We start from the raw sequence: 18,190 nt of genomic DNA, 5'->3' as shown, positions 1-18,190 counted from the left end.
TGACACGCCGAGCTCAAAAGGTTTGCCATCACTGCCCTATGCCCACATGCCCGTGATATTTCATATAGGCACTAGGGATAAAAAGTGAAAGATCACAGCAGGAAAGTGGAGGCTGGTTTATTTCTTTGGGTTACATTAGTGGATTAACAGAGTGTTTGCTCAGAGATCAACGGGAATAGCCGCATTTCCCTTCACCTCCTCGACAGTGTGGCTCGTGTTCCCTACTTTCTTCTTTGTCCTCTACATTTAGAGAACATATTATACCAGCATGGAGGTTGTTTTCTGATACAGTTTCTAAATCCTTCTCTATTGTTTGAAGGGGTCGTGGGGGTGGGGGGTGGCTCAATTCAAACAGGAATCTGAAAGTCTTTGGGTTGATAATTTAGTGACAGATCCATTCCCTGTAGCTCTTGAGAGTTGACATAGGCATTACTGGAATAAATTTACTACAGCACTTTTAAACAGAGATTTGGTAAAATAAGTTAAAAGTAAAGTAAAATGCTGGGTACCACTTCTCAATACATGATCCTTTTTATGTGACATAAAGACTCTCTATGCACCTGGCTTAGGTGGGTAGGTGCAAGCCTTTTCCTCGCTGAAGGTCAGAACCAGTGTCAAATTTACAGCAAACCCACTTATGATGCTTGCTGATCCCTTCGGTTTTTATCGTCACAGTAGGTTTAACCTGACCAAGAAGTAATTACACCATTATTTTTTATGTGGTGCTTTATTACTTGCTTTTCAAAATTGGTTTCCAGAATCTCATGAGCTAATAGCAACAAATGTGCGATTGTAATGCTCACCCTGTCAGGAGATATGGGGTTATTGCGGAAGTGGCCACATACCCATTGCCCACACAATGACTGTTACTCCAAAACAAGTGAATTGCTTAACTAAACAGCTATTGATTGCAAGTCATCAGGGACCAATCATAAGACCACCAACATCTAAAGGAGATAATTACATTCTGATTATATATACGAATGTATTTTGTCAATATTATGTGACAAGGAGGCCCAGTCTTGCACGGCTCACAAGTCCAAATCTAGACTGGGTTAGAAGCAGTAGAACCTCATTGGGATGCCTCAAGTGGTCAACAAAGTTCCATACACTTCTTGAAAGAGAGGTGTCAAGACTGGGAACAGAAAGAACCAAGAGCCATGGAAAATCCCCTCATCCTCACCCTTCCAACTCGAACAGGAATTGATCAAATCTAAAGGTGAACTTGGCATCAGCTTTTGTCTCAGGGCTCCTAGAGTTCTAACTTTTCCTTGGGACTAAGTTGAGTCTGATTTAGGACTGAGTGTTTCATGTACTTCTTGTTATTAGCTAAGCTTCAGTTGGGCAAACCGGTTTGCCAACAACCCTTACTCACTTGGTGTGTTCAGATCTCTGTATGGGGGTTACTGAGTGAGACAAGACAACCGGATTCTTGGGGTTAAAGCATTCATGAGTCTTCTACAATTGCTGACACCTACATTAATGCTCTTGGAATGGTTTACTTTGGAAGCTTCTCTTCAGACCTCTGCTGGTTGATTACCTAGCTACACTAGGTGGTATGGACAGCCCCGCTTGTTTTAATTTCAGTGACCTTATTCTCTCTTGGTATTCTTTCTAGTTTTTTGACCTGCCTTTGTCCTTTTGGTCTCAGGTCTTTCTCTATTCCTTAACTATCAGTGTCCCCCATAGTACTGTCTGTCCTGGGTTCTCTTCTCACACCAGTGGTATCTTGGCATTGCCCATAATGCTAACTTCATCCTTGGTCCTTTTCCTCAGTTTCAGTTCTTTATCTCCAAACATGTTTACATGGATGTACTATTGCATTTAAAATTCAGTATGTCTGAAATTGAACTCATGACTTTTCCTTTCTATATATAGTTTTCTACTTGTATCCTTTATCCTGCTAAATGGCCTAACCATTCATTCAGCTAAATTAGAAGTATCAGAATCTTTCTCTATTCTTTCTAACCCCTCACATCTAACATGCCATTGAAGTCATATATGTTCTATTCTAAAATATTTCTAAAATCTCCCTTTTCCTCTATGAGCACCTTATTATCAGTTGGTTTTTCATTTTCCATTTGGATTATTGCAATAGTACTGACTTTAAATTCCATCTTGTATTGGACTCTTATGGTTATGTCTTTGAACCATAGATCTGATTATGCCTCTCCTATGACATGGAGAACCTTAAAAAGCTCCTTGTTGCCAACAAGATAGGGTTCTTATTAAGGCACCTAAGGCCAATACTGTTACTCATGGTTACTCTTCAACACGCTACACTCAATAAGCTATGCTCTCCCCAAACTGGAATATCCAACATTATTTGAACACATCATGTCCTTTTATGTCTGGGCCTTCACTCATGCTGCTTGCTCCTTTGGCCTGAAATGCTTTCCCCACCCTTTTCAGGAGAACAATCCTATTTATCCTCACATGTCCAGTTGAAATATGACCTTTTTGGTAAATGTTTCCCTAACTCTACTATAAAGAATTATCTTTTCCTTCTTCTGTGAAGTATACTATCAGGACATCAGTAATGCTGCTATTTGTATCTTTTTGATTAGCTTACAGGCCTGTCTCCCCACTGGATTATGCACTTCTCAAGGGTATATCACAGGAGAGTTTTTCAAATGGAATCATCTCCAGCTGGGATGCATAGGAATCTAGACCTGTGTTGTACTTCTTTTTCTTTTTTCATCTTCTTAAGGACACAGCCTTGTATACAGCAAGCATCCACCTTTATTGAATTAAACAATGTAAAGAAGTAACCCCATATTAATTAGGTGTCTCCTATCTACTTTTCTTCCCATTTTATATTGTTTTAACAAAATTATATTGCTTTATATTGTTTTTTAACAAAATGTGTATTGTTTTAAAACAATTGTGTCCTATTACAAATAGAGCTCTATTTCAAGGTAATATGTGAGGCCCAGAAGTGGTGGAATTCTTTGAACAGTAGTTTCAAGTTAGTGTAAGTGGGGGAGGAAAGGCTGAGCCCCAAAGACAAATGAAATATACTTGGTGTTCTCCTGGAATCCTAAATGCTCCTATTGGATTTATCACAGTGTTTTAGAATTCTGCTTATGGCTTTCTGCTCCTCTAGACTCTGGAGTTTCTTAAAAGTAGGGACTATACTAGGGGTGGGCAAACTTTTTGACTCGAGGGCCACAATGGGTTCTTAAACTGGACCGGAGGGCCGGAACAAAAGCATGGATGGAGTGTTTGTGTGAACTAATATAAATTCAAAGTAAACATCATTACATAAAGGGTACGGTCTTTTTTTTTTTTAGTTTTATTCCTTTCAAACGGGCCGGATCCGGCCTGCGGGCCGTAGTTTGCCCACGGCTGGACTATACAGTATGTATAATCAATCCTGTATGCCCCACATCAGCCCCATCTCTAATACATGGCAGGTATTGTTAATAATAACAACTGCCTGTTGAGTATTTGTTGTATGCTCAGCACTGTGCAAATAGTACCCCATCATATCTGCTTTACAGAGAAGGAGGAATTAAAGAATGTGACCTTTCAAAAGGCACATAGCTGATCAGTATTGTAACCTACATGCAAACCGGGCTGTTCTTACTCTGAAAGCGTTAGAACAAAGGGAAGAAGAGTGTCTTAGAGAAATGGAAGTCAAATTAGGAACTGGAGTAGAAGAGCAAGGTTTTCATAGCCCATAAATTAAGGCCAAATTGCAGAGAGAGGAGTATATGAGGATCTAGAAAAGCATTAGAAAAGTTGTGTAAGCCGGAATTATTAGAGACCTACTCTGGAGGCTTCTTGGTTGTCCTAACTTGGTTTTTCTAGCAAAGAGGTTAAGAGCAGGCATACTGCCTACTTTGAATCTTTGGCCCTTTACTCATTAGCTCTGTGGATTTAGGCAAGATATTTAACTCCTCTCAGTTGCACTTTTCCTTCTCTGAATAATGGGAATGTCAATAGTACTTTCTTTTAGGGTCGTGATAAAGGTTAGATGGGTTAATCCATGTGAAGTTCTTTGCACGTAGTAAGTTGTTAGGAAGTGCTAGCTGCTGCTGTTATAATAATTATTAATAGAAGAAAAGACACAATGAATAAATACAATGGATCCTGTAGCATCTTAACACTTAACTAATTCTATGCTTCTGAGTGGACCCATGTTCCCTAAATTTACAGACCAAGGTGTCCCTGCCAACCTACAGTGGAGCCATGAGATGTTTTAAATTCGAGGGAAACGAGTGATACTTTAAGTCTTTCAGATACCACACAGATGACTAGTTTAAACTAGTTCCTAGATCCACTCTAGATTTTACTGTATACTGATGCTGTCATAGCTTAGCAGGGCTGAATTTTCAGCTGTTACTGCTATCAGAAGGAAGTATCTTGTGAAAACCAATGCGGTATAACAGAAAAGAAGGTGGCGATGTTCAATCTTATTCTAAGGTTTGGGAAGTTGGGCAGTGCCCAACAGGAGTGCACACTCCATTAGTGAGTTGTTTTTATTTTAGAATGAAATAAAAATTATATATATATAATTCCAATTCATATACATATATGTACATATATATATATATGTATGTATATATATTCATTGGAATATATATATTCATTGGAATATATATATATTCATTGGAATATATATATATTCCAATTCCAAGCTGTTTGGAACATAAGTAATTAGCAAAACAGAACCTCTTGGTATATTTCTTTTGGCTTAGAAGCACTGCTAATAGATTGCTGAGATGCTCAAGGCACTGTGGACAGAGAAAGTTTGAGAAGCCCTGGAGTAGACAATGAATTAAATTATAATCAACGTGTGTGTCAAAGCTAAAAGGAGAGGGTCCCACACTCTAATGTTCAGGTAGAGGAGGCTTTCTGGCTGAGTCTAAGGTTAATGATACATAGCGATAATAATCACTTAGGGTCAATACCGAAAAAGGCTGACTTCATTTATTTTATATCAAGATGCTATTTAGGTTGGAGTTCAGGCTGATAAAAATGCCGAGGCTTATCTGCAAGCCGCTGTAGCTCTCTCCACCGCCTACTTGTTATAAGTTCTCCTTGGCTCCACTAACGTATTACTAAATAATCACTTCATCCCCCAATTATCTGCAAGTTATAAGCACTTTACTGTCTTATTAGTAGAATTAATAATGGGTTATTTGGAGTCCCTTTTGTTTATCTTTTCTTGGAAGTTGTCCCTCCTCCCCACCTGATGGTCTGTGGAGCTGCTGTATATAACTTCATTATCCAACTCTTCTGAAACTGGTCCACTGGCTTCGACAGCATGACTCTGAACAGTGGGAGAAGTGTTTCAAGGTGTCTCATAAACTGTGATATTAACAATCACAAGTAGGACCTCAGCCCAGAACTCTGCGCCTGGTTAGCACGAGGCTTGGAGAAGGGTTTCTTCGCTTCCGAGCCCGACTCGGTGCCGTTCCCCGCTGAGAGCCGTGAGTTGCTGGGTAGCTTGCTCCAGGAGAGTAATAAGTATTGTTGTTTAGCAATTGTGTTGTTGAAATTCAGCTCCACTATGTCTGACAGTATTTATCTAAAATACTTTCCCTGGTGCGTGTTCAAGTTCCAGTAAACCGTGTCTTATTGTGCGACCTTTTCATTTTCCAGTGAAAAGGGATCAGCTCGTCAGATAAAAGCTACAAGCCGAGTACAGGAAAAATGCGTGCTCAGAAAATCCAAGCATGATTGAAAACAAGATGTGTTAAATCAATGCGGTTTATCGCCTGCCTATTCCCGGCAATTGCTGTTCTAAGCTCATTCTGAACACACACGGGATGATAAAAGTACGGTGTCAAGCACTCGCTGGGGTGGGAACACAAGAAAACATGTTTATCAGACAGGCTGGGTGATTTTGCCCCCTTGACAACAGTTATTGTCAAAAACTCTTTGGGTAGAAATCTGAAGAACAATTATAGAAGGAATATTACTCTTGTTAAAGCAGAAGATATGCCAGTAGGGAAGAAAATTATGGATTTATCCTTACACGTTAAGAAAGAAAAAACAGAGTGTGGAGGTTGTCAATAGTCAAACACTATCATCCATTACACAGCAAAAGTCATCCTCTTCTTGTTCAAATATGATCCAAAATTTTAATTTTTTAATTTTTATTTTTGTTAAGCCTCACCCCAGGATATTTTCCCATTGATTTCTAGGGAGAGTGGGAGAGAGAGGGAAAGCCAGAGATAAACATCGATGTGAGAGAAATACATTGGTTGCCTCCTGCAGGAGCCAGGACCAGGGCCCAGGCCGGGAGGAGCCTGCAACTGAGGTATGTGCCCTTGACCAGAATTGAACCTGGGACCCTTTGGTCTGCAGGCTGATGCTCTATCCACTGAGCCAAACTGGCTAGGGTGGATCCAAAATTTTTTAAATAATCTAAAATGTAAAAGATTGAAAGCAAAAAAAAAAAAGAGAAGATCTTATAAAGACCTTCAAGCTTCAGTTTGTATGAGGGATTTAATTTTAATTTTAAACTTGCATCAGATTTGGAAATCTAAATCAAGGCTCCTGTAAGGCCATACCGTTCAGAGCACATCATACTCAGTAACAGGGGCCACTTTCTCATCGACTTGATTACAGTTAGAGAGCAGTAACTTTTCCCTAATTATGGTACCTCCCCCGATTCCCGTTTTAGATGGAGTAGGACCCTCCAGGGCAAGGAAGGGGTTTCTTTACCAAGAGGTGTTCTCTGTCTGCCCATGACTTCTCAACAAGAATCTTTTAGAAAATACCAACTGGGTGTGGCATGAAATAAGTTGATTTAATGTATATCAAGAGCATTTTGTGCCTCTCTTTCCCGGAAGACTAATAGACTTTTGAGAGTTCAACTTAGACCTAGGAGAACTTGATGAGACAGCAAACACAGTTTCTCCATCATTTGTGAGGCAAGTTCAAAATAGCAAAACGGCCTCCCCAAAAGGTTTTGTTAGTTGATATGCCGAGCTGTAAGTAAAGAAATCAGACCTAGCGACCTGTATGGAGTCCGGAGTTTGGGAACAGAATTCCTCCTCGTGCTGGATTTCTGTTTCGCAGCTACTTAGTAAAAAGGGAACAGTTTAATCCATTTGGGAGCAGGTCTTATCAATATGCTGCAAATGGAGGTTCATCAATATTTTTTAAAATGTAGTCATCTTGGAATAGTAAATAAAACATATCTGTTCTCATTTATGCAGCTAGACCTTTCTGTGCCTCAGTTTCTCACTTTCCAACTAGAGATACTAATTTTTGACATTCATATTAAGAGAATATTGAAGGAATCAATGAGAGAGTGTCTAATAGAGCACTTTGCTATCCCTGAGAAAAGGGTCTTAGATGACTTCATGGTGTGTTGAAAATGACAACTCTAGAAGTAGTCATTCATCCTTAACATCCATTAAAAATCTTCTGAGGTCCTTATAACTTAGAGACTTGAGTTCAGGTTACAGAAATCTTAAAAACTAGTACTCTTTCATCAGTGAAAATTTTTTGGGGGAAAATACAAATCCCCTTAACACAGGATTTGTTACGTAAATTATGGCCAGCCATATAATACAATATGCTACAACCATTAAAAAGAATGAGGTGGATATGAATATGTGTATAATCCAGATATAAAACAGTATTGTGAAAATGTCTGCAAACATTCATACTAATCTAAATAGAGATTATATATGAGTGGGACTATTAGGGGGCTCTTTCCCCTTTTTCGTGTTTCTTTTGTATTTTTATACGCTAAAATGTATTTCTTTTAAATTTAGAAAAGCAGTAAAGCTATTTCCATTTTGAAAAAACAAAAGAAAGTCCCTCTTAATTCTTCCTTCCTGCTCTTGATTGCTTTTGCTCCTGGAAGAGTTATTCATTTCCAAGCATTCGCAAGCTCTTTGCCTTCCAAGTGACAGTCCTCGGGGTCTAGCATTTCTTTCTCCAAATGTCTCCCCAGTTTGTCCTCTCAGGCTCTCGTCCACTTCCCAGATCCCTCTCTCTGTTCATTCTTTACTTTTCCTGCTCTGGCTCCACGCTTTGTCAAGAGGACGCAGCCACACAAGCCAACTGCTTGTACCTTGGGCCGAGAGAGGTATTCCTTCCTTCGCTTGAATTTTGAATCTCATAGTTGTGGCCACACATCAAGGGTTTTGAAGACGACGACAAATCCGAAGTCAGAGCAAGTTCAAAGCCAGTTTGGAAATGTTCCTTTGGCTCCTGCATCGGTAAATTCTGCCCACGTTGGCTCCATCCTGATGCCCTTCTGCTTCCCTTACAGCTTTCTGGGAGCCTCTTCCCAAAGCTCTCCTGGGTCGCGCCGCTCCTGAGGCAGGGCGCCAGGCTGGAAAAGCATGTCCCACCGAAAACGGGGGCTTCACTCACAAGGGATCTGGTTTAGGTTTCTGAGGGAGTGCATCCCCTCCACGGGAGAGACAACGCTGAGAACCGTTCCTGCCCTAAACCTAGGCAATGACATGTTCAAATGCCTGGAATATAGCCGATCTCTTCAGGAACCAGATTTCTGGCTCTTGTTTAGGTTTCTGGTTGGTGTTTTTTTTGGTGTCTATATTACAGTCAGTCTTCAAGACAGGTTCAGGAAGATAACTTGCTGTTTTATTGTTTACCTCTGGTTGTTAATTTAGTGATGGGATGGGGAGGGGGGGAATGGGTCCATTATGGAACAAAAAAGCTCAGCTTAACTCGTATGCAATAGCTCTCATGCCCCGAAAGGATCTGCCTTGAAGGGGACCGCTCTATTGTTAACCCCTCCTGTGCAAATAGAAGCCAGTCACCAGGGAAGGTTGGGGACCCAGGTGCTGGTTTTATCATTGCCTCTGCTCTGAGGCTTTATTTATTATTTGGCATAGAGTCTTAGATATTGCTTGGGCATTAAATGGCAATAGAATATAAATATGACCTTCCTAATAATATCTGCATTTCTTTTTATTTCCAGTCAAAATGACATCATGTCACACAACCATTAAAAAAAGGAAATTAAACCCCCAGAAATATGTTTAAACACGGCAGTGAGCCGCTGAGCTATAAAAGCAGGGAAATCTCTGACGCTGGACCAGCACCCAGCATGGGAACACAGCCCTAACCCGCCTCCCATTGTTTCCAGGAATAAGTGGTCAAGAAGTTAGGGAGAACAGAGCAGGGGTTTCTCCAAACCTCCGACAAGAGACAAATCAGCTTTCATAGCTGCGAATGTATCCGTCTTGACAACGTGGTTTTAATTTGCAAATAAATCCCCTTAAAGAGAATGTTCTTTATTTGATGTGTTTGTGAAGTGGATTTGAAAAAAAAAAAAAAGATTCAAGGCATGAAAAGGCCCCAATCCGCACATATATTTAGTTAGGATTTGCTCATTATCAGCTGTGAATGGATTTGGTAATCTCGTCATTAGCGTTAGTGCATAAAACCTAGACACAGGATTGTGAATTTTATTTGCCTAGAGCGTGGCATGCTGCGTGAACACTTAGACACCGTGAATAGTAGTTTTGTGGGACCAGGGCTGTTCTGATTTGACCAGGACCTCGAGGAAGCTCAGAGAAGGGCTCTGTGTAGACTGGTTCTGCGTAGTTACTGGCTCCCTTTCAGGGAGTCTGAGATGGTGAGACTGGGAAGGAACCCAAAGCCATTTATAAGCAGTCCCAACACATGGCCAGGTGAAGTGGTTTGATTCCTTTTTCTTTCTTTCTTTTTTTTTTTTTTACCATTTCATTAACTTTTACTTTTTGAAAACAAATGACTTCGATGAAGCTGAAATCCCAGCCCCATGCATATATCCAGTCCTTCCAACGAATATCGGGTCCCAATATCATGTCATAGCTGTGAGTGGGAGGACCCTTCTGTAATCTCCACTGAGATATCTGCCCAGAAAACTCGCTCTCCAATGTAGGGACAGTTGATCTTTCTTTCATGCATTGATAGGGAGAGATACTGTAGCCTATGTACACAGCTCCATGAGGTCCTCCTCAGCTTATTCAGTTAATTCCTCTCTTCCTCTAACTTTGAATGGGTCAGTGGAAGACATGGGGTAGGGGAGGTAGAGGAGGGTCAAGGAAGGAAAATGGTGATGGAAGGAGACTTGGCTTGGGGTGGTGAACACACACTACCATGTACAGATGATAGGTTGAAAAAAACACACACAAACTAAACCAGACCAAACAAAACAGACGTCTGTGACTCCCCAAAAGCCTGATCACTCTAAATCCACATGTCCCTGTGAAGTGTGGCCCTAGCGAAGGCTATGCCAGATCCAGAAGCAGAGGTGGGAACCCTCTGTCAGACCCTCAGGGAGGCAGGAGAATGGATTCTGGATGGGAAGGGCAACCTCCTTCAGAGCTGGTGCTGCATCCCAGCTCTGCCATCAAACTTGTTCCCCTGTCTTTTTTTTTTTTTTTTGGTCAGATTAAATATACCTCTCGGAACGTTTACTTCTAAGGGCATATGGTATTGTGACACAAAACAGTCCATTCCTACAAATGCCGTCTGAACACTTGGTAGGCACCAGACATGATGATTGAATCAGTAGAAAATTTATTATCTTGCAGAATTTTTTAAATGCCCACCTTGGTCCCATTTTATTCTGCTCATTTAAAAATGGAGGTCTTTCTTGTTTGGGACTAGGGAATTTTTCTAAACCTCTGACACCTCCCTTATTCTGTTACTATCCCTTCCTGGTTTAGGGTGACACCCTCTCAAATGCTATTCAGGGAGTGTGGCCTCCGTGCTGTGAAGCAGGACCGCATACTCTGCCCTGAGCATTGCATTCCTTTTGCAATTTACAGCCTCATCCATGTGTTGTTGGGTTGTTGTTTTTTTTTTAACCTAAAATGCTCATGCTTCTTTATTTGAGGTTAATTATGCCAGATTAAGTTTTTTTTTTCTTTCTCTACTGGATTCTCAGATTTGCCCCAAGTTTTAGGGGAAAAAAATTGACTAGCCCCCTTTCTGCTGGTGTCCCCTGAGCCCTGTGCTTGAATACAATGAGGTCACTTTGTTGAAGGATTAACTTTATATTACATTCTTGCAGGGTAGATGTATGTCCCTAAGGTACAACTACCCCCACGGATGAAATAAATATACCATTCTTTATGATTCCTCCCCGTTACCTTCTCTGTTGATTTTCAGAGAGTTTATGAATAGTCACATATTTATACAACTGGCCAAAAGTATACTACTTATTTTTCTTATGGTCTGTAATAACCTATGCAAGGTTATTAAAGGGTCTACAGACCCCTTTTAAGGCATAGTTTCTTATGTCATTACTTTATACAAGCAGGTCAAATTCCATCTCGGCAATAATCTCTTGCTCTTAACCTTTTTCTTTGATTATAAAAGTAATATATGTTCATTGTGGAAAATGTAGAGAATGCACAGCAGAAAGAGAAGAGAAGCATTTTAAGACCCTCTTTTGGGCGGTTTATACACAGACCACAGACGCATTTTCTTCATTCTCTGTATGTTTGTTTTTTAAAAAAGGAACCATTTAGACTTATGCTCCTATAAGCTGCCTTTTAACCTAGCCATATATTATGCCAGTAAATATTTCCCCCACTTATGGCATTGCTTTTGAGAACTGCATCATATTCCAGAGACATTGAATCTGTTTTTCTGGTGTTTTCTTTGTGTGCGTGTTTGTTTTGTTTTAAAAATCTTTATCAGATGTTTGCTCTCACTCAGTAATTGGTTTAAATTTTTTCTCTAGTCAGTGCAATCAGAGAAATTATCAGACACCTTTGCATTTAAGACAAGCTTTGTCTTGCATATCTGTAGTGTTATCTTTGTGCTCAGCACCGGGACAATTGCACTGTAATGTTCAATTCCTAAATTGAGGGCGGATTAACATATTTAAAGATATGAGCACAGAGCAAGTCATAAAGGCATGAGAAATAAAAGCCTTTGTCTTACTGGCTGAAACATCTCCTCCAACATAGTATACTTCCATAGAATAGATGCTTACTTTTCTTTGAATAATGAGTTTAATATATCTAATTCAATTACTCTTTGTGTCAGCCAAATGACTTCTCCTCAGCTCTTTAGCTATTCGTTCTGATATTTGAATCGGTTCTTTTAATTGCAGATATTAAGTGTCTGTCTTTCTGCTGTGTGTTGGCCATATGGCCAGAGAAACACAGCCGGACTCCCCTCCCACACGTCAGGCAGTCATTCAATTAGCAACCACAGTTCCTTGACACAGTAGGAATTAATTCGTTTTTCAGACAACTGAAGCGGTGGGTCAACACTTCTAATTTTATTGTTGGTTTGGTCTGAAAAATAAAACCAAAAATTGGAATGTTCAGGATGCTAAATTATGTCTTCAGATATTAAAATGATGCATTTAATTGTCTAAAGCTCTTTTTATGGTCAAACTTCTTTGCTGGTAATTAGCATGATGGGTGGGGGAGGGATGTGATATATAACTTAAACCTAGGTGCTCATTCCTGTCGCCTTCATGCATTTCTTGATTAAATCCCATGTATTTTACGAGTAACAGCTTCCCTGCATAAAGAGCCCTATGGCTTTTTCTCTACAAGTCTAATTTGAAAAAAAAAGAAGAAGAAGAAATTCTTCTCAAGGGTTTAGAAAGTAATCATAAAAAATGAGAGGAATAATAAATATTGTGCCTTAACTCATATGCTAGCATAGAGAGAGAGACGTGGTACACCTGGGTGTAATTTCAGTTAATTTCCACAAGAGACAGGTTGAAAGTTTACTGTTTGGAAGGGGAGGGAGGCATAGCTAAATCTCATATTTGCAAAAATGATTACATTATCTGAAATGAAAATGCTACTCTATTAACAAACTTCAATAAGCATTGCATTTGGGAAAAAATCTTTTAAATATAAAGTTACCTGAGTTCACTTTAACTTAAAATATACAAGTGAGGAAAAAGTACTTACTCTGATTTATGTGTCTTTTGGAGGTGTAATTATTGGCTTTTTACTCACCTATGGAAAACAATGTACTTTTGTAAATGGATTTCTGGCCACTTTATGCAGCCTTTTTTTTCCCCTGTATTTTTTTTTTTTTTTTGTTACATAAAAAGTAAGCACTGTCAATCAAGGAATTTTAAGGTTTATTTCCTCTTTAGAAATGATTGATAGCCTTTTAGATTTACCAGTTGACAAGTTAAAGGGTTCTATTGGTATAATTATGTACTAAATTCACAGTCTTTCAATTTAAATGTCCTTTTAAAACCACAAGATTATCATACCTGTATTTTGAAAAGTGGGCCAGCCAGTTTGGGTTGGTATACAAATTGCTTCCATTAGCCTTGGGACCTATTTGAATTTAATACAGTTTTTTAAAGTTAGTAGTAGTATGAATCTTACTTTTAAAATTTAGGTTAATGGAAATTCATTTTACGTAAAGCATGTGGCAACTTGTTTTTTAATGTATAGCTAAACCGCAGAAGTGCAAAGACTGTCTTTTTATTCAGTATGGGAGAAACTATGTGGTTGAATACTTGGGTTACACAAAAAAGGAGAAGGAAAGGACCTCCCCACCTGCTCCTTACTTAGAAGATCTGAGGGCTACGGATAGAGAGAGGATGGAGCTGCCATCTCTCCCTTGTCCCAAGAAGAAGGCTGAAGATATTTCACATCCTGGGGAGGAAATTTCAGAGTTCACTTTGTATTGTGTTTAATTTCAGGGTGCTTTGAAGAGGGTGTAGTCAATATGAGCACAGCAAGGCCCATTGTCTCCAGATATTGTTACAGTTTTGCTCTGCAGTCTATTAAACCATCATGGAGATCTGGCTGCTCTAAGCCAGAGCTCTCAGAGGCTGGCTTTTTCCTGAGATAATATTGATGTTGGTGACTAGTCTGGCATTGTAGATGGGAGGGTGTAGTATCAAGGTCATTGCAATGCCTTGCTCTGTGCCCCTCCCTGCACTCTTGCAGGTTCATTGCCACAGAAGGCACTGAGACGCTGTGTCAGCCGAGGTCCACTAGAGATTTTGCAATGAAGCAAGTACTTTGAACTCTCCTGCTTTTTAGAATCTGTAGACATCCTAGGACAGGCCCTTGAGCATTTTGACCTCAGCTTCTGACTAAAATGAACCCTAAAACTTCATTCAGTACCATTTGGCTTTCTATTTTCAATAATGTAAGGAATATAAAATTTGGCCGGAAGAACAGAGTTCTTCCCTATGCTACAAAGGGGTCTTTGAGGGAGTCCCGCCCTACCATGGTCAATAGCAGAAGTAGATGGTGGTAATGTTCAGGAGAGGAAACATTCATCTAGTCGTTTCATAATCTAATTCAAAGGTTATCAATGAAGCTTTGGACTTCCTGGTTATTTCTGGTTATTTTCACATTATCAGTGTTGCAAATCATGTTCTTGTTCCTGAAATGGTTCTAATTGTGTGACTTCTTCATTGTAGCGCTCAACGAACCCACCATCGATTATGGTTTCCAGAGGTTACAGAAGGTCATTCCCCGGCACCCTGGAGACCCTGAGCGTTTGCCAAAGGTCAGTACTCTCCTTCTTTGAGTTATGGTCTCTGGAAACTTGGACTTGGGTGATTGGCAGGAGACTTTGCCATTGATAAAAATCAGTTCGTAGATAAGCAACTCAGTCTTTTTTTTGGCTTTGTGTGTTTGGTGCTATAGGTAAATAAGCACTTATGTGCCCAGTAATACAGTACTTCTTTTTACATGTGCTATGTCATTTCTTCCTCTCAAAACCCTCTGAGATTGGTCTTGCTACCATCTCCATTTTGGGGAAGAAAATGATCAAGCTAAGAGAGGTTAAATCATTTGCCCAAGGTCACAAAGTATGTAAATTGCTAAACTGAGATTCAAATCAATACTATCTGGGTCCAAAGCTCAAGTTGTTGTTAATCACTTCATCACTCCAGCCAGCTCTTAAGAGGAAAAAGAACACTGCTTTCCTACCTGCTTAGAAATTCATACTCATCCCTGTCGAGGGGAGAACAAAGGAAAACATATTGGTAGATCTTGCAACTAGGCAAATAAGACAGGACCTCTTTCCTCTAGAGGCATTCCACCTAACTGGGAGATAAGGTGAGAAATTAAACAAGAATTCAAGGCAGAATAACACATGGCATACAGCAATACGTCATTAATCCCCAATGATGAAAAAAGAAAATTCACATTTACTGACACCTGTTCTGAACCTGTTGTCTGTGTTGGGAATATCCCCATCTCTGTACCCAAGGAACTCGGAACCTGTGTGGGAGAGATCACTCTACCCAACACCATACGTGACAGGAAGAACGGGTACGCTTAACAAAAGTGCAGCCAAAGTTCTCTGAGGACTCAGAGGAGAGAACAGTTAAATGCTAAGGAAGTTTGAAGGACAGAATGAATTGAGCTACCATTCACTGTTTACTGACAGCAAAATGGAATTTCATTCACGGCACTAGTGAAAACTATTATAAATTAAATGAGCAGATGAGAGGTCTTCTCTTTGCTCTTTGCTACAGTACGTCTACAGATAGACTGTTTCTCCTCATAAAGCACTTAGAAAAATGAAGTTGGCATCCTTCCTAGTTTTTTTTATCATCAAATTCTACCTGTGCACCTGCTGCCTGGGGAGGCAGAGCCACCTGTCTGAACAGGCCTGGTCCAGGAGAAAGCGACCCAGGAACAGATGTGCAACTCGAGGGGCCAGGAGGGTGGAGAAGGGGGCGCTGCTTCCCAGAGAGAGGAGGAACTGGGACAGGCAAATGCATCTGTCCTCCACCTAGACCGCAGAGAAAGAACCACACAACCTCAGCCGCAACCCTCGGCTTCCCAGAGCAGCCTTCTTCCACCGAGTGCTATTGGTAAAAGCTTCTTGAAAGCATTTCACCTGAGGAAGACATCCTAGGATGTGTCAGTCCATATCCTTGTCTTTGAAAGGGACCGCCCTCTTACATACATCATTCCCTTTCACCTTGACTCATTCTTGGTGAGCAGTTAAATAATCGAATGATAACAGTGGGTGACAGTCTACTTCCATAGCATAGATGTGCAGTGGGAAGATTTACCTTCAGGTTCCTCTGTCTAGCAAGAACTTAACTCCCCTGCATTTCCCGAGGGGCAATAATTGGAAATTTTATTGGGAATTTTATAGCACGATGATATAAATAATGTTTACCTACCCAAAGGTCAGTGCTTTAGGTGTCTCTGCAGTAGAAAGAAGGCATGGGTGCAATACCAGATTCTTCCCATTTGGGGATCATCTTCACTTTACTTTTGACATTGGATGGCAGAGTCTGCGGAAGCGACTGGAAGGGCAGATCAGGGTGGGGGTGGGGTGGAACTTTAAGGGCAATGACTATGCAATCTGGGTCAAAATTCTTTTATTTTAAAAAAATTTCAGACAAAATTCTTTAACTCTCTGAGCCTCAATTCACTTCTTGGTCAAATAGAGATGATAATATTTCCTACTTTTGGGGGTTGCCACTTTAATCACTTGCTTTGCACTCGACAAAAGGTAGCTACGCTTATTTGCCAGTGAGTTAGAGTGGGACCCTTGCTTCTCAAAGCTCTTCCCTCCAATCTCGGCAGAGCGGGACATCCCAGTCCTGGTGAGCAGCTGGGTCTGTGATGTATCTTCTGTGCCTCAGTTTCTTCATCTATAAAATAGGGATATAATGGTACCGACCTCATGGGGCTCACATAAGGATAAAAAGAGGTAATCCTGTGGGTGCCCTTGGCACCATATCTGGCTGGCTATCGCCACTCTCTAAGTATTTATTGAAAAATAGAGAAAACCAATTTGGTTTCATCTGGATGAGGCAGTCCTTTTCTTATCTAGAAAGAAATAAGGCAAGTAGGAATACAGGATTGAGTTTTGTGTGCTTGCTCTTAAAAACATTTTTTTTTTCTGGCCGAATATCACGTTCAGAAATGTTGAACAAATAGCCCAGGCACGTGTCCCTTCGTCCCCTGTGGCCTGATGGTGAAACTCCCAGCCCCTTTTCCTGGGATTGGGACGAGTAATCAAGGACACAATGGGCTTGTGTGTTAAGGAAGCACTCTGCAGCTTGCATCTACCACTTGCCCGTGCGAGGACTCTGGCAGGAGCCCACCCCAGGAAGCTCTCTGTGTGACTCAGAGCGGAGTGGCTGTCCTCTTGGCCCTGAGCCTGAAGGTGGAGTGAGAGTTCAAGAGCAGGGTCAGGAAGTGGCGGATGGAGCCAGCACGAGGTATTCCTGTGCGCTGGGGAGGCTTATCCTCTTGCTGTCCATTGTTCGGGGGATCAAAACGGGCTCCGCCTTTCTTAGAGTCATGGTCAGTGTTTGTCAAACCGGAGTGTTTCAGTGAGCCGCGGACCACACACCTCACCAAACAAACGGCACTTTATTAAACCCATGTGTTTGTGAATAGACAAAGCTAGATTCATACAACCACCCACATATTCTGTCAAATGAAACTGCTCCCAAGACCACGCAGACAGTGTTCCATAATAATATGCCTTTGTATGGTGGCGTGTGCTTTTTCAAAGAACTTATACAGGCTTTGTTTTATGGGAGCCCCTCTCGTGAGAGAAGTCAGCGACGCAGACATCCCTCCCATTTCCCAAACGAGAGCGCCGGGGGCCAGCTGATCCTTCTCTGTAGATTATTTCGTCTCTGAGAGTCTCTGTTGGTGATAGTTGCTGGACACACATTTTTAAAATACTGCGATCATGCTAGCCCCAGATGTTTTCTGGTTTCCTTTTCCATGTGCACGTGGGGAAGGGCGGGCAAAGGTTTTTTTAAATCGCAGCGTTCTGTTCTGTTTCACACAGACTCGCCTTCCTCCCAGATCCTGGCAGGAGGGAGAGAGCATGTGACCAAGTTTGGGGTGAAGGTTGACCTTTCTTACAAGGTCGAGGTGAGGGGGAAGGGGACTGTGGTCAGTCAGAAGCTCTGAGGTGCCGAAAGGCATGATGCAACCCAGACACATTGAGCAAGGAGCTCTCTCTGTTCTGAAGGCCAGAGGTGTCTCTGTCCCCTTTCAAATTGCTGGTTGTCTTCTGAGTGGTCCGCGAGCATTAGTGCAGAGGCAGTGAGTGACAGTAGACTCAAGTTCGCAGGGGATCCCAGGGAGTAGGTCACATTTAATTGATGCCTACTGTGTGTAAAGCATGGCTTTGTCAAGGTTGTTGATGGGCCGAGATGTCAAGAGAGACGGCTGTCAGGCCAGAGAGATGTGAGTTTTGAAAGCCAGATCCACTTGACTCAACCTTCCAGGGCTAGGTTCTCTCTTCTCCTCCATCACAT

The 18,190-nt window shown here is 41.1% G+C and overlaps 1 protein-coding gene across 2 annotated transcripts in view; it reads left to right on the top strand.

Annotated features, from left to right (window-relative positions):
* Positions 1 to 18,190, top strand: part of EBF1 (early B-cell factor 1) — a 392,963-nt gene that overhangs the window by 343,241 nt on the left and 31,532 nt on the right. For both annotated transcript variants that reach the window (XM_006766302.2, XM_015565648.1), the window contains exon 9: positions 14,357 to 14,445. In XM_006766302.2, the coding sequence (XP_006766365.2) occupies positions 14,357 to 14,445 (89 nt within the window). The remainder of the gene's footprint in view (positions 1 to 14,356; positions 14,446 to 18,190) is intronic.

This window comes from Myotis davidii, unplaced genomic scaffold (genome assembly GCF_000327345.1).
Source record: "Myotis davidii unplaced genomic scaffold, ASM32734v1 scaffold18, whole genome shotgun sequence".
Classification (NCBI taxonomy): Eukaryota; Metazoa; Chordata; class Mammalia; order Chiroptera; family Vespertilionidae; genus Myotis; species Myotis davidii.
Note: the sequence above shows the minus strand (reverse complement) of the source record. Positions and strands in the feature narration are given on the sequence as shown.